Source organism: Spizellomyces punctatus, assembly GCF_000182565.1.
Source record: "Spizellomyces punctatus DAOM BR117 chromosome Unknown supercont1.3, whole genome shotgun sequence".
NCBI classification, from domain to species: Eukaryota; Fungi; Chytridiomycota; class Chytridiomycetes; order Spizellomycetales; family Spizellomycetaceae; genus Spizellomyces; species Spizellomyces punctatus.
In genome coordinates, this window is record NW_015971539.1 from 1,190,785 (window position 1) to 1,218,720 (window position 27,936).

Consider the following 27,936-nt stretch of genomic DNA (forward strand, 5'->3'; position numbering starts at 1 on the left):
CCGCGCCCTCTGAATCCTGTGTAGTAGCTTCCACGCTGCACCAGAAGTGTCGGCCTCCATGTAGACTTATTTTCTTTAGTGCAGTAGTTTTTCAAAAACGCTGTTGATTGCATCGTATGTATTGATATTTACAACATAAATTGTTATGAAACAGAAAATTTCCAGTTACTCAGGTTATTGAATTACTGAACGTCGAAATGGACATGCAGAAATTAACCACTGCCATATGCCGTAGAGCTTCCATGCCGCAAGCCTTTCAGCAGCGAGTGCATGGGATCTTGCATGGAAGCTCGTAAGCCCCATGACGTGTGTGATAACGCTGATTGCAGCGGGTTACCGATAGTAGCAAGCATGTAGAAAGTGCCAAGCAATTCCTGGAGCTGTTTATTTGTTGCACAAGGCCAACTCATTAGCATCTGATCTTCAAGAAGTATTCATAATAGCTGGGATAGTCGAAGACATATACATGTAATACTGACTTCCTTGAAAGAAAGGAACCATCTCCCTGCAGATGCAAGGGGATTCGTAAGTCCTATTTCCGATGTACCAGTAAATGTGTCGATACGAGTGCTGTTTAAAACTATTTACCGGCTAGCATGGAAATGCAGACGATATTCATTGATGGCCAGTTTTCAGAGCACCTGAGGGTGAGTGGTGACCTGGAAATGTGCACCTGGTGCTGGTTTCAAAAACCCAATGGGGATATATACAGTATTGAATGTGCCGCACTCAGCTATAGAGTTGCATTAAGGAAAACGTACAAACAAGGTGACTAGACGTCGCTGATAGTGCGAGCTCATGAAAGGACACGCATGTCGAATGAAAGAAACAGCCTCGTGTTGCGGACAGCGCACGTTTTCCAACATTATTTGCAATTACACAGGAGTGTTGATATAATATACACTTTCAATTCTATGCTACCTACGAATATTGCAAACAATTGTGTTGACGCAATGTGATTCTGCCCAGTGCTCCGAATTTGAAAGTGAAGAAATTCCACCAACCGCGAGTAAACAGCGGGAATCAGTTCCAATTGTCGTTCTTTCGCCTTCTGCGAAAGCTATCACCTTCCCCTCTTCCTCAACGTTCTTGTACATGATCACAGTTAATCCCGCACGACCTGCTCGGCCCACCCGGCCCACCTTATGTGCCTAATTCCTACTAAAGCAAGAGCCACTGAAAGCGATCACCTCAACCGTCCACATCAAGAAGAAGCGGTATACACGCGGAAGACATCAAGCGTTATGGGTTAGGAAAGTTCCGCGAAGGCGTGAAGTCTCCCCTCATAGTCACGGATGCTTACACCGATGGGGTCGACATACCAGACAGGTACGGTCATTCTGTGCAAGATGCCCACTAAAGAAAGAGTGCGAACGCTATCAACCCCAATGGTTGATCCGTATTCGTTTGCTTACAAGGTCCCACAGGTGCAAGTTTTGAATATCTGAAAGGCAGTAACGTTACAATGAAGTCCTGGACACATAACGACGAATAGTACCTACATTTCTCCGGAGGTTGGAAGGCGGCTGCTTCCCATTGCTCGCCGGCACGTTGCAATGTCATATTTAGATATGTCCAACTTCACATTTTGTTGCAGCTGAAATCACTCGATAGTGGATGGGGACAAGGAGAGAAAGTGTCCTTTAAATAAACACTGTGGTGAATAACCGCGTCATTGCAGTTACGATCCTCCATCCAAGACCTCTGATGCATGTGAAAGGCACGAAAGGCTTGGCACCATGGAAGCCCAGCCCTGCAGTGTGGAGGTCACTCCATGCGGTAACTCTGCAAGCAGCGTACCAACACAACGTCATGGGGCTTAGAGCTCCCATGCAAGACCTCTGTGCACTGACGGCTGGAAAGGCTTAGCAGCACTGCACTGCAAAATGGATCTCACTTCTGCATATCCATTTAATTAACCTACTGTCAATCAGCGTACCGACACACGGCGTAGGGCTTAGCGCTCCCATGCAGGACCTCAGATGCATGTGAAAGGCTTGCAGCATGGAAGCCCAGCAGTGTGGAGGTCCCCATCTGCCCAGCACACGTCACAGTACTTTGACTGATTAAGTTAAGACATAAAGGTCATTTGGGCGAGATGTGACTACAGTCAAAATCAGAGCAATGTGGGGAAATGCCACGATGGCATGATGTCCCATATGGCTGACGACAACCGAGCATGGCTGGCTTGACGTGGGTACCTGCGTGTACTTGTACAATAATGACATGGGCGATGTGGCAGACAATGAGCGAAGTCGAGCAAAAACATCAACAAGAGAACGTCATTTGGTCCACTGTGCTCGTTGAATTTTGATAATCCTCCCATTATATAATTGTCATATTACAGAGCAGTTGTTATTCCCTTCTGAGCCTCTTTGATGGCAAAAGTCAAACAAACCACCGTGCTCAAAGGCTTATTGGCAGTCGACTATTTGTATCGGTCTACTCGCAAGCGAACGCTTATCTAATCATTCAAACCAGTCACTGGAATATGAGAATAAGGTTCAAATGCATTACCCTAAATCAATGAAGCCATATGCGGAATAATTGGCTTGATGTGTAAGCTCAGTGGCACAGTATAAAAGGTGTCTCCCTCTCGCCCTCTCCACACACTTCGAACAATCTAAAACCATTTCAAATTTCAAATCTTCTCTGTTCACAACACCTATTTTTGAGATAGGTCACCCCGGCTGCATGTAGCATGACTCTGGATGAGAGCACCGCGTCGTCATCTACATCAATTCCTGTACCAAGCGGCTCTCTGAAAAGGAAAACACAGCTAGAAGAGCCAGTTAGTCCTAATGCGCAAAGGAAGCGCCTCCGTTACGATACCCAAACTCCTCAAGAGACCGAGCTAGAGGATGTTGATTGCCATCGCCACGCTGTGCAGGATATTGATCCGAACGCTGTACTTCTCGACGGCTTTGGAAATGTCATCATGAAAATAGAGGAAATATGACAACATCAGTAAGTGCAGGTTGGGGTTAGGTATTCCGCTAACAACACTCATAACGATTAATCTTTTAGATCTTTGTACTGGGGGGTTGTAGATATGAGGCCTTTAGACCCGGATGGACCGTTACGTGATAATCCGAGAGCTGATCTCTTATTGTCTTCTGAGACGCGGACAAGCCTAGAGGATCACGCCATGCAAATCTTAACAGAGGCTACGCAGCGAATGTCTTCATCAACAGCAGCACTATTTAGCGTCCTAAGGAGCGTGAATAGGAGTTGCGATCCAGCCAGTGGTATCTATCCCATAGAAATTAAAGATATTTGCAATTCACTGCGTAAGGGAGGTATACCTAATCTCATCGGGACTATCATGGAACGATTGCAAGTATTCGAAGACAATGCCGTAGATGACTGTGATGAATTGCTGGAGCAAGTGGCAACTCTACGCAAATACCTTGAGCATGTCGACCCCGATGATGATGAGACCAGTTGGGCACTTGACAACTTAAAAACAATGGGGCGAGTCAACGAAGGAGCAACCGAGCCATACCATATGCTCCCCTTTGCGATGATGGATGACGTTTCCCTTATCTGTGGAGATGAGGAGTCCAAAGCCGATAGCGATGACAAAACACGAAAGGCTTCCACGTCAACTGGAAAGCCTGTTGATTTCCTGCACATTGTATGTTCTGTGCGCAATGATGCAATGATGTATTCCATATTGATAAGAACCTCTGATCTAGATTAATGGAAAAGAATACGGTCAAGGGATGAGTACGCGCCGTGGGTTCTTGGATCGCGATTTCTTAGCTAGCATAAAGGTATGGATATGCACCCCCATTCATTCCTGCTTGGCTGACAAGTGATTCTGAACAGGTTTCGACAGCCCAAATCAAAGCTCACAAGGATTACCTTTCAAACATCTTCCCTCCTGCTATGAGTTCAGTCCTAAACGAATTGTTGATGGACGTTGCGGTACCTTTTTATCAAGTGTATCTGGGAACCATACGATTTTACCTTGTATTCAATGTGGGATCTGAACTGTATATTCTGCACGAGTGGGGACGCGTTTCCCTCCCCAACGGTAACGTCTCTACCTGCTTAAACATGGCAGAAATATTTCTGATTTCAAGGGTATGCATGCGTGATACACAGTTACCGTTTTAGCATGTCTTTTGATTTTGTTATTCCCAATCTCAGCACATCATGCTCCGGTCAGCGGACGCAGTTAACAAGGCTGAAGAAAGATTGCGAAACGAACGAAACAATGTGTCCGGTCTTGAGGGGATTGAATTTTCGTTAAGAAAATATGTTTCATGGACCACGCCCACAGAAGTCGGTAGAAGCCCAATACCTCTTGAGGGGATACAGCTGACTTTAAAAGAACGTAGCTCAGCGACGAAGCCCGCAAAGACGGTACAAGCTCAATACCTCATGTGGGGATACGGTTCTCTTTAAAAAGGCGTCTTTCATGGCCCAACGGATTTGCGGGATGAAGCCGCGTTAAATGGGGTGTGGGTTTTATGAATTTGTTGCTTGATAGCGAAAAGAGGATGCTTGTATATTGTGGTCATTTTGTATATTGTGGTTAGTACAAACAGAACGTTTCGGTGCAGTTTATATTCTGAGATGCCTTATCACCCTGGTTACCTATTCTGCAAGTACAAGTGGCTGGGATGAGCTAAACAGCCTACCAGCACTGTAGAGTACAAGTAGTAGGTATGGTAGTGCATAGGTAGACATCGCAAGGGGAAGCAATAAAGTCATATGCGGATCATTAGCCCATTGCTTACTTAAGACTGCACAAAGTGGCACAGTTGTGTAATAGCGCGGATATAAAGGCCCTTCCATTTTCCCACACACTTTGAACAATCAAAATCATCAATCTTCTCTGTTCGCGACATCTACCTCCATACGTGTGACGCTCGTACCTAGATGTCAAGCCCGATGCTGCATCTGTACCTCGCGAAAAGGATTCGCGCCAGTGGTCTGCAGATGACTTTTACGCGTTGCATGGGATTAATCTTCCGCATCCCTTGATTGTGTGGACTGCGTCTCTGAGGAAACTGGCTTCCAGGAATTGTCCAGAGGGACTGCGCGCAACAGAACTCAACGACCAATCAAAAGTAAGTCACCGTTGTATTATATTTGTACTGCAACAATGAGCAGTGTGGTAGGGAGCTGGTATTACGTTCCATTCCTTTGTTGAACCATCTGCCCGACCCCTGGGGTTGCAGTTCGTTTACTGGCGTGGAGCACACTGGATTGAAAATAATTCCCATTCAGTTCCTGTCAGTTCGTTCACTGGCTGGAACGCAATGGATGAAAAAGATTGCGACGTCGTTCAGTTCATGTCGCCCTCTCGGGTCATGCTTCTCAACGAACTCGAATTCGTCGCAATCACCAGGCCACCCTCTACCATGATGTGCCCCACTGTCGATGAATGCGCATCGTCTGAGTATTTCCATGCTCACTTTGCATAAGTCTTAAAGTCACGTGTCTGGGGCACGCTCAGAGTTGCAGCAGCGAACGAACCATTCACAGATTAGGACTTTGGTGCGCATCGTAAGAAATACCGCACGCGACGGGAAGCCTACAAGTACAACGATAAGTCTGGATCCAGAAGTTGAGAGTATCGTGGCATCCTTGTATCCCAGGGAATGCTTTTAATTTTCACAGGTAGGTTTGAGGATTGGGAGGGAGCGAGCGATATGCCAAATTTAAGTACCCCGTGAAAGGTGCCAGAGGGATTTACACAGGCTGTGATGGACCTATGAGACTCTCGTGTGAAGAGGTGGGAAGAGGTGAAAAATGGTTACCACCTCTTGACAGCAACGTTGGGCGGTTTGTATTTCTAATGCGAAAGCCTTTGACGAAAGTACTGTAAACAATGTATGATAATAAATTGAAAAATTCCTGCTGTTCATCACTGTTGTGCAGCCCTTTCCACTGTCGCCATTTTGGCATATTTATCAATGCCTCGCTCAATCTTCTTAATGGGACTATTCTACTGCCCATCCTAAATCGTACACATCTTCCATCCATGTGCAAATGTAGAACAACAACCAACCAACTATGGACAATTGAACCGCTCTCAAAGATCTGCGTTCAAGCCTATTACAGTTATGAATAGCCATCTAATGTTGCATACTATGCATTCGTTACATTTCATTTTGAACCGTGTCATGTAGTGCACAAGTACTCAATAACAGTGAATGATTAATTGATAATAGGAGAGGTTTGCAAGTTGGGTTGCATGGACGTCTGGAGCGATCAACGCCACTGATTTGTACCGATCTCCAATCGCTTCCGTACTTTACTTATCTAGCTGAACATATAACCATAATCCCATTCACAGGTGTGCTTCCAAATGAGATGTCCACTGAGATCCTTGAGACATGTAGCTGTATTGATTCTGAACTGGGGCTGATGCATTGTGATGCTCCAGATCTTGAGATATTTACCTGGCACTGGGATCCCACTAGGTTATTGAACTACGCTGTGTGCTCCAACGGTGTTGAGCGACCTATAACCCTCGCGCTGCTAAACAAATGGAATTATCCTACCACTTCCCTGAGTAACTGCTCAAGACAGGGTCGTTAATGTTTTCCTTTGTGTGTTCAGTCTGCGTTCCAGAATCCCTAAAAGAAGCCGACGTCCAAGGGTTGAGGACTGTGGCAAATATCAAAGCCGCATTGGAGACCACAAATGTTTGAACCCAAAACACAGATGTCGAGATTGGAGTGGATGCGTTGTGCATGTGGGAGGTATGCAGGAGGTCCCTCAATGAGGGGGGAACACAGCCGAAAACCTCGAATGGATGGCGGACATAAGGTCAAAGGGACCCTGTGTGCAATTGTAGAGTTAAACGCACCGTGCAACCTGGAAATCCGGTCTCTTCTATTTACCACTGCAAACCCTCAGCCTACCAGCCTGGTTTTAGAATAAAGCTATAATTGGAGACAAGAAGTTTCAACCAAAGGTATGGCAGTAAATCTCTGATATTGTGGCCCTTTGCATACGGACAGGCATCAGTGTACCACATCTTTACAGCAACGCATGAGCAATCGTAAGGAACAGGTTCTTGGTTCCATATCTTGTGTTGTATGAACCAACCTACAACGGGGATTTTGGTCATATACTGGCGGGGGAGCACCAATGAAGTACGTCCTCACATGTTAGGGTTCCTAATCCGCGTAGGTCTTTTGTTCCCCAAACAGATACCGACAGAGCGACTCCCTCTACTGGCATGTGCCCCAACTAGTCAGTCATTCATACCATGGTCCTGATAACAATGATGACGCTCAATGCTGGTGGGCGACTCGGTTCATCTGGTTAGGGTCCTCAAACATATGGCCACCCTGAACCATCTTGATCGATCTACATCCATCTCCTGGTATCCGAGTTCATGTGCGCAAGTAAGAGACAGTATTAGGACCTGAAATGCAAGCGCAGAATGTGTAACTTGGCCTGCACCAGTGGTAAACCTCCAGTCCCAGGCCGACTGTGGGCATACAGTCTCTGTGCAACTTGTATCGAATGCGTAGATACATAGATTACTGGTACACAAGGTCTGGTAAAGGCTCCAAAATGGACCGAAGCTGCTTTAGATCCTTGCATCGCCGCTCTCAACTGCATATCCGAGCATCTCATCGTTCCAACTCGTTTGGAACTCGAGCGGAAGAAGTTGGGGGTTTGCTTGTGCAAGTTGTCACCCCCCCTCCCCAACACCAAATTAAATCGGAACACTCCAAATGGCACAGCCATGCTAAAGGTAATTTCACGCTAGAACACCTTCACACTTCATCTGCCCCCAACACCGCATCGGAAGAAAGAGAAAAAGTGGTCCAAATATTTGTCATTGCTGACCGGTACCAGCCGCCTGGCAAGCTGTAAAAGCGCAAAATACGCCGCTTTCGAAACGCCTGTCCGCAATGAAAAACTCACGGCTCGAAACGCCTCACCGCCAGAGTTTATTTTTGGCAAGTTGGAAAATGTCGATTTTCTTTCTTGGTTAATGGAACCACTTTCATAAAACGATCGAAACACTTTGCGCTGAGGAGGAGGCGCCGGTCGTCCAAGGCCTTGTTCAATTTGTCGCCGCTTCTCTGGCAGTCAGGGGTAGAAAAGGCGTTATTAGCTTTTTTGGTTGAGTTTCTTGGCCCGTCCTCCTGGATGCTCCTGACTCGTCGTGGCCGCTTGCATTTGTCGATGCAGGCCGCCGGCCTCTTTTTGTCGGGTCAATTATGTACACTCTCAAGATTCATCGACTTTATATTACTAGAGTTGTTTGCCATTTTTTTTCGTTTATTTCGGCCTTTCAAAGAAAATTATGAGATCTATTTATATGGTCCGCAGGGTCAAGAAAGAGGGCTCTTTTACATTTTTCATTTAAGATTCTTTGAGCAACTCGGCGAACTTTTGTTCCCTTGGCTTTCACCCCTTTGCATACCGGTCCTATTGCCATGCCTTGTCACCTTCCACTATCACCGTCACCATCACCTCCTCCCTCCCCATCAAGTCCTACCGCACTTCACCACTACACAACCTTCGCTCACCTTGCAACACACATTTATTTACGACTGTTTGGCACCATCAATCCACACCGCCTTGAATCATTTGTTCATCATGTACTCTCTCACACCCGACCGACACCAACATGCCTCTTCCTGTCGCTTCAATACCTCTCTGCATTCGCATACGCACAGCCAAAACACTCTAGCAACGGGTCATCGCTGACCCCGTTGTTCCTCTTCACGTCGGCTCTATCACTTGCCGATTCGTTCCTCAATGACTCGCCGCTAACATTGGCCCAATACGAACAAGCAAGCGGGTTGTCACGAATAAAAATTGCGAAAACCCGAACAATGATCTGCGAAACACTGGAATGGAGGTTGGCCGTACCAGAGCAAGTCTTTGTCCGCTGGACAGCATTTTTAAAGACATTGATGAGAAGACCGCATGTGATGCATCATAACAAGGTTACAAGACGGCGAGCGTCCTCTCCCGCCGTGTTGCGACAGGATCGGCCAATGAGCGGCAGAAAGGATGTGGAGCAGTGGGCGAGAGATTTTGTATATAAGGGAGTGATGCGTGCTGTTGGCAGCAGTGACCCTAGTGAGAACGCTAATATTATGGACAATTGTCACCAAGATGCGAATGATGTGGACACTGTTAGCAGTATAGCTGGCGTAATATAGTGTTTCCTAGTGTAGTAATAGTCTAGGTGGTTTGTACAAATGATGGGTACTGGGCGTTCGTAAATATCTAATATACGCCGTCGAATACATGCCTGGGTGCATGTGAAGCATCAACTTGAACAGAAAGGACCAGAGGCACATTGTCTGACAGAGTTCGCATATAATGGAATGTGTTGATTCCGCATACGTGAAGATGAATAAAGAAATTGCATTAATCTACAAATGCCAGTGAACGTGCCTATGAAAATGCCTATGAGAGAGTCTCGACTGCTGAAATCAGCGACTGATAATCAAATCCGGCTGGATTCTTATGGAACGTCTCCACCAAATCCTTCTTGGCTTGAGATCCCGTCACATAAAAGATTTGCATCTGGTATACCAAGTTTTGCGCTTCCTGCAAAGTGAGGATTTTGCGATCGGGATCGCCAAGCTCACCAACCATGAGGACAATGTCTTTCTCATCTGCGAGCTCGACGTAGTGTGTCAGGACGAGATGGGGTCGAGCATTTTCTCGGTGCGTCTTGTATTCTAAAGTGTCGGTCCCTTTAGTGCCCATGCGGCTCCACAGGCCAAAACGGTAAAGCATACCTAATAGAGGTGTAAAGTAGATTTGATGACCGGAAAACTGAAGAAGAAAGAACTCGTAACCTTCGTTACGTGGAAGGGGTAAAAGGAACTGAATAGACATGGATGAGCTGCTCAATTCAAATGATCTACAAATGATAGCGCCAATCATACCATCGGGAACTTCTTGGCTTGGTCAAGCAGGCTCTGGTAGAAGCTTGACGGCATAGCACCACTCAAGCATTGTCTTGACGAGTGATACTCGTTCCAAATGTTGGCAATCTGGTCTGACGACTCTTGCTTGAGGCGCTCCACATCCACAATCTTTTCCAAGCTCTGACGATATGAATCCAAGTCGATCAGCTACATGCTAAGACGGTCACGTATCCAAGGCCATTATACCTTGACATGCGAGGGTAATCCATCAGCGCGAGGAGCTAGCCCCTTGACCGATTTGCCCGTCTTCGTTTCATCTGGCTTGTCATCCTTATTCTCATTGGACGGTTCTGGAGGAGGTGCAGAGCGCTTTCGCTGGATAAGTTCGTCTACCGATTTAGCCCCTTCGCTTGAGTCTCGGTCAGAAAATGTTTCAAGGTTCTGGGTAGTCAATTCAAACCCCACACCTCTGAACCGCTTTCTTGAGCTTGTCCGCATACTTTTTGCGATACTCGTTCGCGACATCATCAGGACTCAATACAGCAGATAGTAGTCCGTCCCATATCGATCTCAGTGCAGTCGGAGGAGCTTTCGTGGCAGGAGCATTGTGAAGGAGGTGGTGAAATTCTGGGAGGTAGATCATTCTGATCAGTATACGAAAAGAGCACTATGTGATGGAATTTGTCGTACCAGGAGCGAGAGTAGCAAAAGGTCTCGCCAACGGTCGCCAAAGACCAAAGGACGAGCCCCCTGCATGTGTCGTTAACCGTAATGAATGCCTGCTGATGGACATGTTTGAAAACTTCAAAATCCTAAAGTCAAATTCCGTCCGAAAGAACTCTAAAGTCATGTGACATGTCACCCCGCCCAAAAACCAAACCACGTTTTTCCTTTCCGTCTAGACCTTCCTTCTGCCACGGCCACTCCTTCTGTTTTTTAGACTCGATGCTTTTGGTACTCTTTCATCCCCCCACGTCTTTCTCGCCTTTTGTTTTGGGTTTATTTTCCTACCTTTGTTTATTATTCTTTGTTTTCTCGGGGAATTGGGTTTGGAGCCCATAGTCGTGAAAGAGCAGTTTTTAACAATATATCACTGGAGACGGAGACACTGTAAAGGATGCCCGCGGGACGGACACCCAGGGAGAGCATGAGTGCCACCGAGGATGAAGATGACGACCATGTCTTTGCATTTGACAAGGATGAAACATTCCGACGAAAAGGACCATGCAATGACTCGGCTTGTGAGGACTTGAGTGGAATAGACTCTGATGGTATGTGTTCATTAGTGGGCTGTGCTGGCCAGGGCGAATTTTGGGCTGATGTATGGTCGTCTATAGCTTCTTCCAGTACGGTGCGGTGGCGACCGCCTGTCCCCAATGGTCAATCAAACCTAAACCCAGCCGTCCGCAAGAAGAGCACAACAATTGCCGAAACCCCAAGCAGTATACTACCCTCTTCGCCCTCTGAGGAAGACACCGCATCAACTTTAGAACCGCGTCTCTCCTTTGCAGAACCTGCCGATGTCTCCCAAGTCGTTGATATTCACAATTTCACAGCAATTACGTCTGCAGATACGCCCAACTCTGTTTATCGGCGGAAAGTAGGACTTTCTGACTTTGATGTTGTCAGTGTTATTGGAAAAGGGGCGTACGGAAAGGTGTTTTTGGTTCGCAAGAAAGGTGGCTTACATGCCACGCAAGGCAAGAGCGATCTCTACGCAATGAAAGTATTGCGAAAGGCTTCGATTGTTCTCCACGGTAAAGATGCGGAGCACACTCGGAATGAGCGAAATATTTTGGAAGAAGTTCAGCACCCCTTCATTGTCACACTTCACTACGCCTTCCAAACTGAATTCAAGTTGTACCTGATTTTGAGTTATGCATCGGGAGGCGAACTCTTCACGTACTTGGCCCATGAAAAGATGTTTGCCGAAGATGTAGCGTGCTTTTACATTGCGGAGCTCTTACTTGCCATCGAGCATCTCCACGAACTCGGTATCATCTACCGAGACCTCAAACCCGAAAATGTTCTCCTCAACTCCACCGGCCACGTCCTGTTGACTGATTTCGGGCTCTCTAAAGTTGCGTTGGATGCGCGGACCGTATGCGGCACCATTGAGTTTATGGCACCCGAAGTATTGGACGAGCACCGACAGGAGGGATACGACAAAGCCGTCGATTATTGGAGTCTGGGCGTGATGTTGTATGATATGTTGACGGGATCTGTGCCATGGAAGGGCAATCGCAAGCAAATCATGGACGGAATCTTAAAGAAGAAAGTAACCTGCCCGAAATACATGACTGCCCATGCACGCGATCTTTGCACGAAGCTCCTGCAAAAGAACCCTGGAAAGCGACTCGGAAGCGGTCCAAAAGGCCCTGCTCAGGCCAAAGAACACCTTTTCTTTCGCCGGAATAAACTAGACTGGCAAAAATTGGCTAAATTGGAAGTTGCTCCGCCACTTGTGCCCAAAATGTTGGATCCAGAGGATACCTCAAACTTCGATGAGTGCTTTACCAAGATGCCCGTAGCGGATTCGCCTTCTGAAGCTGCGTTTGATCATTTTGCAGGATTTAGTTATGTGGCCGAGAGTGCTTATCTCGGATAGTTTGTTTTTGGTGGGCATTCGTTTTTGTTCAGTTGTAAAGGACTGCGAATACGCAGTGTACATAAGGTCGTAATCATAATATATTCTCGAATGGATCAATTTGGGACTGATTTTGAGGGGAAATTGGTGCATGGAAATACCTGGAGGTGACCGCTCGAAAAGCTCAGCGGCCAGAATCGAAAACTCGCCATTCTTGGCATACCTTGTAAAGTTACGATTTGCCTCACCGAACTTTGTTAGGGAGGACAAAAGCCCAAAGAGTTAAAAGATCGTCACCGCCCGAATCCCTTACCAAGTTTTTAGGTTTCCCTGATACCTGGGCAATGTACTCCAAATTATGCAAGCCCTCCGAAAGCCCAGTCGCCTGTGACCTTCTTTATTAGCATCTTTTCCCTGACAAACACACAGCCTATTGTTTCAAATCCCATCGTACAGATATCAATGCTGTGCCTTTTCCCGCTTGACCAAGCATATCGACCAAGGGTTAAAATCTTTCAAGCACCTTCTTTAGAATCGGGCTCTTAACACTGCTACCAGAGTTAGGAAGCTGCTGGTTATGACTGCCATGTTTTGGATGGGTTTGCGTGAATTTGGGCTTTTCGTCTGTGTATTCCTCAGTTATGGTATTCCCCAGTTAGGTGTTTGTGAGGATTCCATCTACCGTCATATTCGACCCGCGGCTCACCATCTCATCATCTCGTGGAACATTGCAAACAAAGAGCAAGAATATAGATGGTTTGATTATTCGTAAACCAATGAGGGTTGGCAGCAAAGTTATATTTGATTTCCATTCAGCGGCACTATTCACATACAAAAACGTATACCAACAGTACAAACTTTGCAACATATAGTGTCCAGGAAGGTAAAACAAAACTAGCAAAAAAACATTGACACATCCCCTCGCTTTTTGGAGGGACGCAAAATGTGCTCATGCACAACGCAACCATACCATGCACCAACCAACAAACTCGAGGGTCGCTACAATTCTTTTTTAATTCCCAGTACCTCCACCGTTTGCATTCCCGTTTCCATTTGCATTTCCATTTCCATTGGTATTCCCATTGCCAGCAGTCAAAACTCTCTTTACAGCCCCCTCAACAGTCTCACCCTTATCCACAAAAAATAATTTCGCTAATCCACTCCCAATTTTTGCACAACGTCCCAAATTCAGAGCTCGCAACTCCTTCCATCCCAGGCACACATTGACAACTTCCTCTGTTACCCATTCGCATCCCCGCAAATCAATACTCACAATCCGGGGACACACTTTGACGAGACGCTCGAGTGCCGTTGTCGGTGTGATTGGAATTCGGGTTAGGTATGGTTGAGGCGTGTATTGAACGGTGGACAGGTATTCATTTGTCTCCTTTATCAGCGTGTCGGGGAGGATAGGACAGTTGGAGAGAGACACGTGAAGGAGGTTTGGACAGTTTATAGCGAGGGATATTAAGGATGACGATTGTATTTGCAGTCGGGGAGACTTTTTTATGTCTTTTGCCGGGGTGCTGGGTATTGTGTCGGTTTGGTGAACCCGTAGGTGATGGAGGATATGGGGTGGAATTGGTGGATTATGTCCAGGTTGGAAGGCGAGGGTGGAGCCGGGATGGTGGAGATGATGTACAAGAGGGTGTTGATGCACGGCGGTAGGAGGCTGGTTTAAATAGTTCCAGACAACCGTGTGGTGAGGTGGTGCGGCCGTAGGTGGCTCTGGTGGGACCGTCGTAATTCCTTGTCCATCAGCACTCCCCCCCACATGACTCTCCGCATACCCCCACTGGCTACCATTCACCAACATGGTAACTGGCGGTAAAATCGTCGACAGAATATCAGGTTCGTTATCTTCAGAAACAATACTATATCCATCATCTTCTACGCCGATCTGGTTGTTGTTTCCAGCTTCCCCTGTCTGAACAATCAGCTCAATGGTGCTCGTAGCCGCCGAGGAATAAATTGGAACGACGCGAGACGACCGCGCATTGCTGTTACTGGAATTAGATTTTGTTTCTGGTGAGGATAAATCAATCATCTGGAAAAGCAGCAAGTGTCAACATCATATCGCGCATGAGTATACATACAACATAATTGGAAATATAGGGCACTACAGCCGATAGTTACATACCTGAACAAATGTTCCCAGCGGACGAGTATTCTGATGGCGAATCAACGTTTGAATAAATTGTGCCCAGTTGAAGGTGGACTTGAATTTGGGATATCTAATGCAGGAAGGAAACCATATTTAACACCAGGTTAACATTCTGTTCATCTGCAAACAGGGAAAGTCCTTCCCAACTTGCCTGTATAATAAAGGCGTCGCGCAAATGTTGAATGCGCGACAAACAAGCGCAATTCGTGCCAGGGTGGACTGATCGTGAATGTCTGTGTCAAAAGTCAAAGAGCGTATGAGCCACCCTTCATAACCTACACCACCCCTTTCGCCCTCTACTTTTCTTGAACACATGCGGAAACTCACAATAAAAGACCATCGAAATCAGTTCATGTGGCAGAGCAGCCACAGGACTCTCAGCCATTCTCTTCAGCTTGGCCTGTGCAGACTCTCTTTCTCGGTCGCAAAGCTCCTTCAATAACGGTCTCTCGACGTGCACATGGCCCGGCACGGAATCAATCACTGTCACTTTCTGCTCGCAAACTGTCAGCATTTTCTTGCTTGGCGAGCAGGGGCGGATGACCTCTTCGGAGGGACGTTTTTTGGGTGTGTGCATGTGATGTCTGAGTGGCCCAATCTCCGTCGTTGGAGGCAAGTAGAAAAGTGTTGCAAAATGGGTTTTCAAGGTGACTTGTCCTCCACCGATCGTGGAGGTTGGTGAAGTGGTCTCTGCGCACTTTCAACTTCCTTTGTAAATAGCAGCCTCTGAGCACGTGTACGGCCAAGGATGGCACAGTCATGGATACTATTGAAGGTCTTTTCTGCTCTTCCTTTTTGTTTTTATTTTTAAAGGCCTATAACGAAAGCCTACATGCTTCCATCAGAATACCCCACAGTTCAACTCTCCACATCGTTTAATCCCAAAAGACTTGCAGTTGTAAATAATTGTATTGGACATGACTCAGGACACCAGCTCAGAGCACATCAACGCTTCTCTATCCGATATAATACTCGTTTCTCGACGACAGGACAACACACTAATATATACAAGAAATCACCAAAAGTAAGATGTGGGGTCCGTACATTTTACTTCATGCAAGGAAAACGTTCAAAAAGGTCTGGAGGAACCGTCCAATCGGCGGGGTCCCACGGATTGCCGTGACAAACCGCTCGCCGCACTAATTCATCACACAAGGCAGCAAGATCAATGTGTCGACCGTATTTGAGGATTTTCTCGCGAAGAACGAAACAAGGCATAGTCTCGGCACAGTTTTCAACGGCTGCAGGTGGCTCTAAGGTGGTAGAGAAGGGGTTCTTTGCAGGAGGGCAGCAGCTTTTGATGGGAGGGCAAGGATCGGGTGTGGGGAGGTGAGATATATGGGCGGTAATGACCGAAGACTCCTCAGCATTGGGTGTTTTGGGATTATCGTCCCATTCTGATTGAATCGCCGGAAGGAATGTATCCTCGCCTCCCTCTTGAAAGCTTTCGTCCTCTGTATCATCTTCAGTCTGTGTTACGTCCATTGGAACTGGAGAGTAAGTCTTTACATTTGCTGGCTCAGCAAATACTTTCTCTTGACGAATGACTGGGCGAGCCTGTAACTCCGCTAATGCCTTTGCCGCAATCATCACGGCGTCGTGCGAGTGAGCATCCGCCATCTCCTGCGCAACCTCAGGAAGCCACGAGCTAAAGGTAAGAGCCAGAAGCTGTTGTAGCTGCCGGTTCTCTTGACGCAATTGCGCCCGTTCCTGACCAAGAGACGAGACCTGAGAGCGGAGAGAACGTAATTCGTTCTGGAGCTCAAAGGCCTGCTGTGCGCGTCGCTCTACATGAAGGAAAGCATGAATTTCGCGCACATGGTGGAAACCAAACCGAAAAACACGCTACCTCGCAATGCCTTTTGAGCCTGCCTGTTCTTCTCTTTCCTATGCGCAACCATGTCCGTTATGAAGGGATTCGGCTTGGCACCTGGCTTCTTGCGCATTGGCCCAACAGAGTCCATATTGGTCATTCGCAAAGACGAAGAGGCGACTGTCCGTCGTTGGCGCAAGAAGAAAAAAAAAACAAGCTCAAAGGAAGAGCGAGAGCAAAAAGGAACGAGACACCTCTCCCAACACACGTCGCCAAATTTCTTCAAGCAAGGGATTAGTGTATTGGTTAATACACCAATGTGGATTGAACCACTGGACTGGCGACAACCAGCCCGGAAAAGCTAACTAGCTAACGAACTCCTTACAAGTAACAAACTACTACTAGGCCCAATTACACATGCAATACATTACGGTTGTTCTAACCGGGTAACTAGCGCCCACCACCACGAGAGAAATCCTACTCGCCCTTTGATTCCGAAATTCTTGGAGGATGTTTCAGATACCAAGGTAGATCAGAATTAGACTGGGAATATGCGCGTGGGAAAAATCATCAAGATATACCTGCGATCATAGCGATATAGTAGTAGCAGCATTTGCAAGGGGTTATGTTGTATTTGTCGGGCGGACGAGGTCCTCGGCACCAGAGCAGGATTCTCATGATGGACTTGAGAGTTGAGTGCTGGCAGATGCTTGCGAGTCGAGGGTAAAGAAACAAGAGGGAAGAAGAAGAGGGGGGGTTTATATAGAAAAAAGAGCAGATATATTGAGTCATGCATGTATGCAGGTGGCAACTGCAGAATATTCCTCTCATAGATGGCCGCAAAGGGATAGTAATTGCCAATCATTCATTGCAGGTATTGGACCCGTTTTTTGTTTATCTTCGTGAGGATGATGTCACAATAAATGTGGTTAATTCAACCTGGCTGCAATGCTTGCTGATGTGGGAGGGATTATGTTGCACTGAAGATGTTTGATTGGTTGAATTTGGCAAGCATATCACGTGTATTAGGTAATCACTCGGCGACGCTCGGCCTCTGGTTGCTAGGTTACTCACGTGATACCCTGTCGTGGCTGCTGTTGAAGGTCCTTCTCCGAGGTGGAAATTGGGCAATCGTTTTCCTCATCCATCACCCACATCCGCTAGCAATGTCTGACGACTGGAACCCCTCTGAAGACCCCAAGCCCCAGATTGAAGCCGGTATGTCATTTGTGCTTGTTTTGCGCAGGTGATTAGATTGTAGCATATTCACTCAATGCTAAATCTCGTCCGTTTTGGCAGACTGTGCTGAGGGTCACCATTGCCACAGCCTAAAGGCAAAACTCGACGCGTGTACTGCACGAGTGGAAGGCGGGGATGCTGGAGAAGAGACCTGCGTTGAAGAGTTCTTTGACTTGATGGTAAGCCTCCATTTCCAGCCCCTACTACAGTGTCGTGTTTGACATGTGTTCCTTTCTCTTGTGTAGGAGTGCGTCAACCACTGCGTAAGTCTGAAGATCATGGCAATCCCCTTCATAGTCAGATTTGACTGGTATCTAACTTGAGAAATTTGGAAACTTTTAGGCTGCGGACAAACTCTTTGCAAAGATGAAGTAGAGGAACAGTTGGCGAAGGGGAATGTTGCGGGTAGACTAATATATATCGATTTAATCCTGCGAATGGATCTGGTTGCGATTCTCCGTGGACTTTTGGATGATGAATTTTTGTGGGCCTTTTTTTTGCCTGTTGAGATGCCCCTCTGATGTGACATGGGTTCGGACGGCAAGATGATGCACCTCTTCCTTGAACCGGTTTCGTGAGGAAAAGTCGAAGCCGAGCACTAATGCATGAATACCACATGGCACAACTAAACAGTATGCAGCTCCATAACACGGTGAAGCAACCCCATATGCAGATTACAGGGAGCGTAAAGACATATGAAAGTGCAAAACGGGGTTTCCCTCGCCATTTGCATTCATGTAAAGGACCCATCTTCTGATGTTCGGGTTCCATGAGCCCAAGTTCTCCTTGTGCTGGAGACATCTCACCTTTCTTTTACATTTTCATCTGCCATTTAACTTCGTGATGCTTTATAAAATTCAATGTTCTGAATGCCTTAATGGCACCCAGGTTACTACCAGAAGTTAATGGAAACCATCTTGTGCTCACAGATTTCATAAGTTACTTTTGTGTATATCCAGTGGCTCTGCAACAGCAAAAGTAGGTCCAACTCTGGTGCTATCGCTTTACTTTTTGTCGGGCAGCTGCTCCATGCTGCGACACTCGACAGAGCCAACCTGACGTTCCTTACGCGTCACCAGGCGGAACGTCGGACCACCCAAATGGCCGACTTTGATATCCCAACCTGTTTGTCAGCGTTCGATTTTCGAAAACACTTTTGATCGACTGAATAGTTTTATTCATATAATCGACGAACAGACGAACAGATCTGTGGTCAAGCGACAAGCAAGGATTATGACGGGGACTATGCGAGCAGTAGTTGTCAAAAAGCCAGGTGGGGTTCACAGTTGCTTATTTATCTGATAGTGGCATTATTGAAAACGGGCGAAACAAAAGGCAATGCATCCGGGCTGGCGATCGATACCGTTCCCAAACCGAGTCCAAAGGACGATGAGCTACTAGTGAAGGTAACAAACCTATCCATCCATTACAAAAAGGAGGTTCTGACTAATCAAAGTGAACCCAATATGATAGATCCACTCTTTTGCTTTGAACAGAATGGACATTCTCCAGCGGGACCAGCATTACCCCGTTCCAAAGGGGGCGTCTGATATCCTCGGGGTGGAATTTGCGGGTGTTGTGGAGGAAGTTGGTCCAAAGGGTATGCCGACGATCGCTCGATTTATAGATTGTGGATCTAATCTGACTTGTTTGGTCAGTGGAGAGGTACAAGAAGGGGGATAGGGTTTTTGGACTCGTCTATGGGGGTGCCTACGCAGAGGTTGGTTGATGTCAACAAAGTTGAATAATGGTATTCAGGAAAAGTTGACGTGCGATTCAGTATGTGACAATTTCGGAACACATGGCAATGTCCATTCCGGAACAGTTTACCTTTCAACAAGCGACTGCCATTCCTGAGGTATGCAAAACACTTGTTTGTTTGTGCTCCACACATGATGCTGATCTAGTCCTTGGACAAAGGTTTGGTTCACGGCATATCAGGCTTTGTTTCTGATCAACGATCTCAAAGAAGGTACGCCTATGACAAAGGTAGATTTACGCAAACTGCCAAGACAGCTTATTTGTAAAACAGGCGAGGATGTCCTCATCCATGCTGGAGCCAGTGGTGTGGGGTTATCTGCTATTCAACTTGCCAAAAAGGCCAAGGCGTACGTCCGTTTTGTTTGTCATGAATCGTTATATACCATTCCTCATAATTCTTTGTTTGCACCAAAAGAAAACACATCATTGTAACAGCCGGACACGAAGACAAGCTCGCATTCTGCAAATCCCTCGGAGCAACCGACGGTGTCAATTACAAAAAAGAAGACTTTCAACAAAAGGTGCGGACTTGACAAATGACTTTTTAGACATGCTCAATGTCAACCCACTGCTGTGATAAACAAAAAGGTGCAAGAAATCACAAACGGAAAGGGTGTCAATGCCATTGTAGACTTTATCGGAGCGGGGTACTGGGATAAAAACCTGGCTTCTTTGGCAGTGGATGGGCGTATGGTCCTCTTGGCTTTCTTGCAAGGTAAAGTATTTGCTGATCAGTATTTTATAGAGCGTCAAAGCCTGAGCCATTTGACCTATATAGGCGCTGTCCTCGAAAAGTCCAATATGGCACCTATCCTTCTCAAACGACTCAAGGTATGACTCGTGTGTTTCCATTCGACCAGACTACAAACACTAAGATTGGCCCGACAGATTCAAGGATCCACGCTTCGCTCCCGTTCACTAGAATACCAAATCGCTCTGCGAAACCATATTGAAAAAGAGGTCCTACCGGGCCTTGTCGATGGAAGTTTGAAATTGATTATTGATAAGGAATTTGGATGGGAGGACATTGCTGAGGCTCATAGGTGGGTAAATAGTGGTTTTACGCAAGTGAATTGTCACCAATTTGGGGATTGAATCGCTCTGATTGGACTTTCCTTTGTTTTTCGGGACAGGTACATGGAAAGTAATCAGAGTATGGGTACGTTATGGTCTTATTCGCATCACACAGTTTCTCTCCAGCCAAACTCACTTTCTGATCCGGCGCCTCAGGGAAAATCGTTGTAAATGTCACCAAGTGAGGGCATTTTATGCACTGATATCATAAATCTGCTAGGCAGATAGTTAGGATCTTGCAGTGTTAGGCAGCATTTACCAGCCAACAGAGTATATATACGAGGCTTGGACAAAAAAGCAGAAAACAAGAAACTAAACACAACTTGGTAGATCAAAGAACAATATATACATCAGACCAGAATGCAATCGATACATGGCGTCCCATTCCCATTTGCATTGCACTCCAAATTATGCAAAAGACATCATTCGCCTTCAGATTACTTATGCAGAACCCGCTGGTATACCCAATAACATACGCCACCTGCATCTCCACCTCACAATATGGGAACATTGATCCGGGTAGATCCATTCGTTGACGCCGAGCGCTCAGATGCGCGCATAGGATAAGAGGGTTGTCTGTTAGAACCCATAGGTTGAGCGTATTCTCTAGACGCCTGCAGTGGATGCGGTTGCTGAGGCTGCGAAGGTACACCGCGTTCGGAAGGACTATAATGCATCGAGACACCAGAGTCTCGCGGCTGCCGGGTTCCGGCGAATGCCTCTGGCGTCGCATGGTGTAGATGTGGGTCAGATACAGGACAAGACGCGCTTCTCGGAAGATTCAAGTGTGAAGCATTGTGCGCTGTTTCCCAGAATTCATGCATCGAGGGAATGGTGCTATAGCTCCTAAACACACCGATCCTATCAAAGAAGGGGTCAGAGAAAGGATCGCGGCGAGATGGATCTTGGGAAACTGAAGGACGCTGGCGAGTAATGCGTGCCCGTCCAGTCGGAATATCGGCAAAAGGATGACCCAAGAAACCCTGCAAAAATGGGTCCAGATGCTGAAAGCCGGGGTTAGGCCGACGTGTGCGGCTATGGGCTCGGAAATCTTCAAATGGATCATGACCTGGGGTAATGATAGCCGCGATCCATGGTCAATTCCCTGTCAAGCAGCGCAACCAAAAGCATGGTAAACGGCACATACTGAAAAGCTGTTCCATGACGGAAAATAGCGAAGTGTTTCCAAAGAAGGCTTCAAATACATGGAAAGGATCGACCGGATGTCCTCTCGGGTGTGCTGAAAGAATATAATGAAAAATCAGTACACAGGAGTCGTTAATACAGTGAACCGCAACACCACTTCACCGGATGGGACTGACGGATTCTCTGGGATATCCTTGGCTTGAGCACCTGAAGTAACACGCATGTGGTTAAGCACCTTTCACAAAATGGTTCTCTGAAAATGTCTAGGTCCTACCCGTGCGATCGTAGTACGCTCTCTTTTGATCTTGATTATCAAGCCAAATTAGAATCAACGATCTATCATGCTCTTCCACCGAAACTTGTTCATTCACTCCGTACCATCGCTCAACACTTCATATGCCTCAGCTACAAGCCGAAACCGCATTTGAGCTTCCTCAGCATTTTCCAAATTTTTATCGCTGAACATCAAAGGAATCGGTATGAGGGCGCAAGTTGATATTCGCACTTCGAGTCAGACTTACGGGTGCCATTTAAGCGCTTCCTTTTTGTAACTACACATCAATACTACATTAGTACGTCAATTCATGGCAGGAAGAACCAACCCACTTACGCTTTTTTGATATCTTCTGCGGTGCAGCACTGTTCCAGACCAAGTATATCGTAATACTCTGTTGCCATATTGACGCGACGGTGACCGAGATCACAGATGAATGCGTTCAGCAAATCTCTTCACCGTAAAACAAGTAGACAAGTTCGACAGGTAAAGTTGCGGCAATCTGCAGTCGCCACAGATGGCGAATAAAACCTCCGTGGGGAAAACGAAGGAATGGCTGCGTAGGAAAGGGCGTGTTACGTGAAGTTGATGGCACAGCTGTTCATGATTATGTCAGCAGAAACTGCCAGAACTGCGCTTTCGAACATTCCTTTTTGATAACCAGTTGACATGGTCTACCATGTGCAACAAGCAGATGTCATGACATGGTATCAGAGGCAGATACACACAAGTGGTACTCTGATACGCAGTCCGTGAGTGCTTTGAGAAGGCGACGTCTACTGAAATGGAGTAGACTGTAACGCCTAGCTGCATGCCCACCGTTGAGGTCCAATGCATGGGCTGTTCTTTAGTGCACTACGTTTCTTTCTTGGAATTGACATGCTCATGCGTTCATGCTTTCTACTCGTTTCTGGCTCAGCGTTACGATTTAATGAACTAAAACTTTAACAATTCTCTGTAACATTGTGCGTAAATACATTGCGACCCTCTTGAAGGCTGCCACGAATGACGATGACTCAGAGGGTTTGGGATCGCGCTTCCGTCATCCGGAATTCCCGCTGCCGACCAGCAAAACGGCATTTGTCAAGTTTCCAATTCCACATCTTTTAAAAAGAGCGACTTGCAAAGGTCACTTTTATAACCTCATCTCCATTCTCCACTCTCATACCATCGCAACGTTGCATCGCCACGCCCAACGCATAGCCGCTTGGAGGCGATCCTTCGAGCACAAGCACCGAGACACTGCTTCTCAGCTCTCTGCTGCTATAGACAACTTTCGACGAGCATTACCTAAAGGTGCTGACCCTCGAATTTGCAACGCTCAGAAAGCCCGTACTCTCAGAGTCCCGTTCTTTACTCCACAACGACTTGCCTCATTACGGCGGCGCATTGTTCGACAGTCCACAATGGCCGACGTTGCATTTGTGCCCCACCAACAACCCAAGGGCCGAAGTTGGTCTTTGTTCTCCTGGACACCGACATCAGTGACGCTGGCGCAGGCGGCAGAAAACAGGTTGCTCTCTAGATTTCAGTACTTTAAGCCAGCGAGTACCCTCGTGGGAGCTGCTACACCACAGGAGGCTCGTGAAGCTGTACAAGAAACAACCGAACTGCCAACACCAACCAAAGACATCTCTCAAGATATTGCGTCGGTGCAATCCACGGAGCCGAACGAGAGTTTGATTGCCCGTGTGGGCCTTGTAGACGTTGGCGATGGGCAAATGATCAACACACTAGTTATCGATCGAACAGATGAAAAGTTGCATCATACCACGGGTGCTGGTATCCTGCGAAGAGAACTGAGTCATGGATCAGGCGGCGAAATGGTTCACTTGGAACAGGACGTGGCCCCCGTGGAAGAAGTTGGTCGAACGGGCACAAAGAAGAAGACTCTGGTTATGGCGCACGGATATGGGGCTGGGTTGGGTTTTTTTTATAGGGTACGTTTGGTGATAAGCTCTCATCCAATACGGCAACCTGCATTGTTAATTCTTTAAGGTCAACAGAACTTTGCTGGACTGAGCGACGTCTCCGGCTGGAGAATCTATGCTATCGACTGGCTTGGCATGGCAAATAGTAGTCGTCCGCCATTCCCGAAATTAAAACGTGGAGCAACGGATGATGAAATCGTGGAAGATGCGGAGACGTTTTTTGTAGAATCATTAGAAAAGTGGAGAGAGGCGAATGGTATTGATTCAATGACATTGATGGGTACGTATATCAGACTTTCATATTCGCCATGGTTATAATCTGATGCAGTTTTTAATAATAAATAGGACATAGTCTGGGTGGTTACCTCTCTGCATGTTACGCGTTGAAACACCCTGAAAGAGTCGAGAAACTTGTGCTTGTTTCGCCAGGTACATATCGCATGTTCAAATGGTGCAGCGGCTTGGCCTCTACTAAAATTCTCGGATATCAGCCGGTGTTGGCAAAATACCAGAAGGTCAGGAAGCGGCACTGAGACGACGTGGATTCCTACCCGCGCTCTTTACGACGTTGTGGTCATGGAATGTTACACCCATGTCTGTTATTCGTACGATGGGGCCCTGGGGTGAGTATTTTCTTATAAGATATCTTATTCGATAGTACACGTCAATTGCTAATGCGCTGATGAATAGGTCCATCACTGGTCCGCAAGTACACAAGTCGTCGGTAAGATGGACTGTTTGGACGTTGAGTGCGAGCCTGGATATTCATGATTATCGTTCAGGTTTGCCTACCTTGACCAGAGCGACGCAGACGATCTGCACAGTTATATCTATCATATATCAGCTCAGACCGGAAGTGGAGAGTTTGCATTAGCAAGATTACTTTTGCCGGTATATTACCTCTTCGAAGCTTGTTGTTGTTGCATCCTCTAATGAGTGCTTTGTTCCGCATAGGGAGCTTGGGCACGGAAACCCCTTCACGACCGCCTAGCCAATTTGAAGATGCCAACGACCTTCTTATGTAAGCACCAGTAAAATGTAGACCATCCGTTTCTTTACAATTCTGATAACAAGACCATGTCACTTAGACGGAGCGCACGACTGGATGGATTACCACGCCGCCATGAGTGCCGTTAAAGGAATGAAGGTACCCACCCGAATAGCCCGCGTAGCTGATTCCGGCCATCACTTGTATCTTGGTACGTATAATTATCGTTTTGAGGACTGCCGCCATTTCTGACTCGACTGTTGTGCGTAGATAACCCAATGGGGTTTAACAATGCCATGATTGCCGAGATGGTTAATAAGGATGTTGCGCGAAAGGGGGTGGAAGATGTTGAGTATGTTCATGTAAATGACCGGCGGTGATATAAGGCTGGCGCTCGAAGCATAGATTTTAATTTATAGCGATTATCGTACGATTTATATGCAAGGAGGTTGAATCGCAAATACACGGCGAGTAGATCTGGTTTAGATCACGTGACAGACCTCAACTTGATGACATCACGCGAATTGTTGAGAAGTGTTCTTTCCTAGCCATTGCGTTTGATATTCCTGCCCTTGTTCTCTTGGTCGCCTTGTCTATCCTTTTGCATTTCCAAATATTCCATACTTGCATTACCGCAACAATCTTCCAATATGGCAATGAGAATCAGCAACAAAATCTTGAACGGCCTTATTCAACAAGTATAATAGCAATTGACACTTTTCCGCAAATGCCACCTTTAATCGCTTCACATACACTCAGGCTAACCGCGAACTGTCCAATTCAAATGCCTATCTCTCCATGTCCTTGTGGTTCCAAGACCGTGAACTTCCTGGCTCGGCCCAATGGTGCAAAACCCAATCTGACGAAGAGCGCATGCACGGTCTAAAGATTTTCGATCACATTGTAAAGAGGCGGGCAAAGGGGGCTTTGGTGCACGCAATCGGGCAACAAAAGTTTTCGTATGATGACCCTTTGCAGATTTGGTTAGTAGGTCTAAATGTTTTTTGGTTTGCTTGATTGGACATACTGATATATCATTTGTATGTGTAGGGAAAAGGCTCTGGAACAAGAACAGCTCAACTCGGTTGCCATCATGGATCTCGTCCGACAGGCGCGAGAAGAGGGTGACTATACGACCGACACGTTTCTTCAGTGGTATGTCGCGGAACAGCTTAATGAAGAAACGTCTGTGAAGGATATTTTGGAAAATGTAAGTCGGTTCTCTATTGTGTGCAACTTCTGGAGTATGCCCTTGTCGCATGGTGGTGACAGTATTGCGTATTTGATCTAGGCTAAACGGGTCGCCGCAACGACTGGGTTGTATGTTACATTTGATTCGCAAATAACGAGGAAGCCACATTGAGCATGTCATGAGGAAAAGCAATTTTCGAGACGTTGTCCGCGTTATGGTCTGCTTGGTCGAATGGTTTGTGGGTGGGTAGGGAATATATTTAGGTCTGTGCATAGCATCAAAATATAATGTAACTGAACCTCTGACAGCATCAAAGAATGGAAAATCGTATTTGTTTTGTGAAATTCGAAAGTCCAAGTGCATCCCAAAAAAAGCCAAACCCGACAAAGGAGTGTCCCCACCCAAATAACAGAAACCCGAATAACAGAACTATATACATTTCGTTAAAAAGGCCTGCAAGATAGTCTGCTATACTATTCAAGAAGAGCCAACGTAACGCCCACCACCAAAAGATATTGAAAAGATCCAAGGCGATAACCTGCTAGAGCCAAAATATGTCCACTTAAGCGGCGTGAACCACTCGTACTTGCGGTTTGGCACCCAAGAAGGCTCGTTTGAAAGCTTTGGTGAGCTTCTTCACCGCCGGAGATTTCGATTTAACATCAATTTTTTGTGCTTCTTCTCCTTCTTCTTCATCTTCATCGCTGCTGGTGCTGTTCTTATTGCTTGTGGCAGTGATGATATTAGCGTCCGAGGTTTCCATTGGAGTAATGGATTGATTTGATTCATTCTCCTCTATTTCTCCACTTTCATCCCCGCTCAATTCATTATCTGCATCGCCGCCCTCATCATCTATCAATTCCTCTGGGGGTATCAGTTTCACTTCTTCAGCGAATTGAACACGACGCTTTGGTCGATCTGTACTAGGTCTTTTCCGCGTCAAAACTCCAGTTGTTGCCGTCAAAGGACGACATACCACCTCGGTTGGCTCCTCGTAAGAGTCTGATCCTCGTCTTGAGGCTTCTGCACTCGACACGTCCAAATGGGAACTCGCCGCAGCAGAATCCAGTTCCAGGCCCGCGAGGGCAGCATCCAGTTCATCCTTGGCGAACATTCGCCCGGCACCAAATGAACCAGTGCTCATGGATGATCGCCTGGCTGTCATATCGAGATTCGACATTGTGGATGATGTCGATGGGGTTGAGAGTTGGGTAAATGATGTCGACGCTTCGGATGGGGAGGAAGCGGCTTCAACGTCGGCGGCGAAGCTGGCGTTGGCGTCTCGTACAAGCGCTGCTCGATACCGTTTGGACCACCTTTGATATTATAAAATAATAAAAATACTTGTAAGCATTCTCCCCTCGTCAAGAACCATTAAACTCGGTAAACTCCCATCACGCCTCACCTCAACATGACATACATCCTCTCCATTCTCTCCCGTTCCTCTCTGTCCTCTTGCCCCTCAGCCGGCGCCGCCCGCTTACCCAACATATCTCTCATAATAGCGTCATCCAATACACTCCCCCGTCGTCGGGTCGGAGGTGGAGGAACGCTGTCAAGCATGTCGTTTTCGTCCGAAGAATCGTGCTCTTTCTGCATGTCATCGAGAAGGTGCCCAGTAAGGGTTCTCGCATCGTCTTCATCCGAATGTCGGGAGAGTTTGTGGAGGTTCTCCTCCTGTGCCTCAAAAATGTGTGGTTCGGCCGTGGTTGTGATGTGGTGGGTGGGGGAATTAGACTTTGATATGCTTGCGTTCTTTTAAAGGACCGTGTTGCTTCGAATACATAAACACACACCGAGTTGCTCAACCCTTGTATGTACTTGAGAAATAGTGCACAAGATATACGCAAACTGAGAAAGTCGGTAATCTATAAAACCTAAACTGCCGTTTG

General features: G+C 46.7%; 9 protein-coding genes across 9 annotated transcripts; 5 read left to right on the plus strand and 4 right to left on the minus strand.

The window, feature by feature from the left end:
* Positions 1-2,627: 2,627 nt before the first annotated feature.
* SPPG_02152 (uncharacterized protein) lies at positions 2,628-4,569 on the plus strand. The gene is made up of 5 exons (XM_016750453.1): positions 2,628-2,967; positions 3,028-3,637; positions 3,699-3,776; positions 3,832-4,089; positions 4,156-4,569. Exons 2-5 carry the CDS (start codon positions 3,053-3,055, stop codon positions 4,411-4,413), a joined length of 1,179 nt encoding a protein of 392 aa, XP_016611127.1. The 5' UTR covers positions 2,628-2,967; positions 3,028-3,052; the 3' UTR covers positions 4,414-4,569.
* Positions 4,570-9,399: 4,830 nt separating this feature from the next.
* SPPG_02154 (uncharacterized protein) lies at positions 9,400-10,373 on the minus strand (the record flags this gene model as incomplete). Its single annotated transcript, XM_016750454.1, has 4 exons — positions 9,400-9,683; positions 9,744-9,831; positions 9,894-10,055; positions 10,122-10,373. 4 exons carry the CDS (start codon positions 10,371-10,373, stop codon positions 9,406-9,408), a joined length of 780 nt encoding a protein of 259 aa, XP_016611128.1. The 3' UTR covers positions 9,400-9,405.
* A 408-nt stretch (positions 10,374-10,781) lies between these two features.
* On the plus strand, positions 10,782-12,605 carry SPPG_02155 (AGC/RSK/RSKP70 protein kinase). Its single transcript, XM_016750455.1, has 2 exons — positions 10,782-11,146; positions 11,213-12,605. Exons 1-2 carry the CDS (start codon positions 10,993-10,995, stop codon positions 12,481-12,483), a joined length of 1,425 nt encoding a protein of 474 aa, XP_016611129.1. The 5' UTR covers positions 10,782-10,992; the 3' UTR covers positions 12,484-12,605.
* Positions 12,606-15,673: 3,068 nt separating this feature from the next.
* On the minus strand, positions 15,674-16,590 carry SPPG_02156 (uncharacterized protein; the record flags this gene model as incomplete). The annotated part of the gene is made up of 2 exons (XM_016750456.1): positions 15,674-16,413; positions 16,476-16,590. The coding sequence occupies 2 exons, from the start codon at positions 16,588-16,590 to the stop codon at positions 15,674-15,676; spliced, it is 855 nt and encodes a 284-aa protein (XP_016611130.1).
* Positions 16,591-17,605: 1,015 nt separating this feature from the next.
* On the plus strand, positions 17,606-20,896 carry SPPG_02157 (uncharacterized protein; the record flags this gene model as incomplete). The annotated part of the gene is made up of 18 exons (XM_016750457.1): positions 17,606-17,657; positions 17,739-17,857; positions 17,924-17,941; positions 18,021-18,049; positions 18,567-18,656; positions 18,758-18,951; positions 19,014-19,084; positions 19,152-19,278; positions 19,337-19,398; positions 19,459-19,536; positions 19,599-19,650; positions 19,711-19,786; positions 19,855-19,960; positions 20,028-20,154; positions 20,218-20,270; positions 20,328-20,482; positions 20,573-20,598; positions 20,670-20,896. 18 exons carry the CDS (start codon positions 17,606-17,608, stop codon positions 20,696-20,698), a joined length of 1,464 nt encoding a protein of 487 aa, XP_016611131.1. The 3' UTR covers positions 20,699-20,896.
* Positions 20,897-21,007: 111 nt separating this feature from the next.
* SPPG_02158 (uncharacterized protein) lies at positions 21,008-22,348 on the minus strand (the record flags this gene model as incomplete). Its single annotated transcript, XM_016750458.1, has 7 exons — positions 22,270-22,348; positions 22,181-22,210; positions 22,038-22,117; positions 21,934-21,963; positions 21,822-21,866; positions 21,661-21,753; positions 21,008-21,582 (listed from the first exon to the last, which is right to left on the minus strand). Exons 1-7 carry the CDS (start codon positions 22,335-22,337, stop codon positions 21,008-21,010), a joined length of 921 nt encoding a protein of 306 aa, XP_016611132.1. The 5' UTR covers positions 22,338-22,348.
* Positions 22,349-22,606: 258 nt separating this feature from the next.
* SPPG_08991 (uncharacterized protein) lies at positions 22,607-25,353 on the plus strand. Its single transcript, XM_016757142.1, has 9 exons — positions 22,607-23,873; positions 23,940-24,144; positions 24,210-24,293; positions 24,356-24,487; positions 24,555-24,588; positions 24,647-24,755; positions 24,819-24,885; positions 24,953-25,063; positions 25,123-25,353. The coding sequence occupies exons 1-9, from the start codon at positions 23,340-23,342 to the stop codon at positions 25,230-25,232; spliced, it is 1,386 nt and encodes a 461-aa protein (XP_016611133.1). The 5' UTR covers positions 22,607-23,339; the 3' UTR covers positions 25,233-25,353.
* A 19-nt stretch (positions 25,354-25,372) lies between these two features.
* SPPG_08992 (uncharacterized protein) lies at positions 25,373-26,354 on the plus strand. The gene is made up of 4 exons (XM_016757143.1): positions 25,373-25,550; positions 25,612-25,835; positions 25,903-26,062; positions 26,144-26,354. Exons 1-4 carry the CDS (start codon positions 25,503-25,505, stop codon positions 26,213-26,215), a joined length of 504 nt encoding a protein of 167 aa, XP_016611134.1. The 5' UTR covers positions 25,373-25,502; the 3' UTR covers positions 26,216-26,354.
* Positions 26,355-26,606: 252 nt separating this feature from the next.
* Positions 26,607-27,643, minus strand: SPPG_02160 (uncharacterized protein; the record flags this gene model as incomplete). Its single annotated transcript, XM_016750459.1, has 2 exons — positions 26,607-27,360; positions 27,450-27,643. 2 exons carry the CDS (start codon positions 27,641-27,643, stop codon positions 26,607-26,609), a joined length of 948 nt encoding a protein of 315 aa, XP_016611135.1.
* Positions 27,644-27,936: the final 293 nt, after the last annotated feature.

Bases quoted from the DNA above. Each gene is read 5' to 3' on its own strand.
- SPPG_02152 (XM_016750453.1), top strand. From the start codon at position 3,053: ATGAGGCCTTTAGACCCGGATGGACCGTTACGTGATAATCCGAGAGCT. The intron at 3,638-3,698 runs GTATGTTCTGTG...CCTCTGATCTAG, and splicing joins CTGTTGATTTCCTGCACATT to ATTAATGGAAAAGAATACGG. The intron at 3,777-3,831 runs GTATGGATATGC...GATTCTGAACAG, and splicing joins ATTTCTTAGCTAGCATAAAG to GTTTCGACAGCCCAAATCAA.
- SPPG_02155 (XM_016750455.1), top strand. From the start codon at position 10,993: ATGCCCGCGGGACGGACACCCAGGGAGAGCATGAGTGCCACCGAGGAT. The intron at 11,147-11,212 runs GTATGTGTTCAT...GGTCGTCTATAG, and splicing joins GAGTGGAATAGACTCTGATG to CTTCTTCCAGTACGGTGCGG.
- SPPG_08991 (XM_016757142.1), top strand. From the start codon at position 23,340: ATGGCCGACGTTGCATTTGTGCCCCACCAACAACCCAAGGGCCGAAGT. The intron at 23,874-23,939 runs GTACGTTTGGTG...TAAGGTCAACAG, and splicing joins GGTTGGGTTTTTTTTATAGG to AACTTTGCTGGACTGAGCGA. The intron at 24,589-24,646 runs GTAAGATGGACT...ATTATCGTTCAG, and splicing joins CGCAAGTACACAAGTCGTCG to GTTTGCCTACCTTGACCAGA.
- SPPG_08992 (XM_016757143.1), top strand. From the start codon at position 25,503: ATGGCAATGAGAATCAGCAACAAAATCTTGAACGGCCTTATTCAACAA. The intron at 25,551-25,611 runs GTATAATAGCAA...ACATACACTCAG, and splicing joins TGAACGGCCTTATTCAACAA to GCTAACCGCGAACTGTCCAA. The intron at 25,836-25,902 runs GTTAGTAGGTCT...TTGTATGTGTAG, and splicing joins GATGACCCTTTGCAGATTTG to GGAAAAGGCTCTGGAACAAG.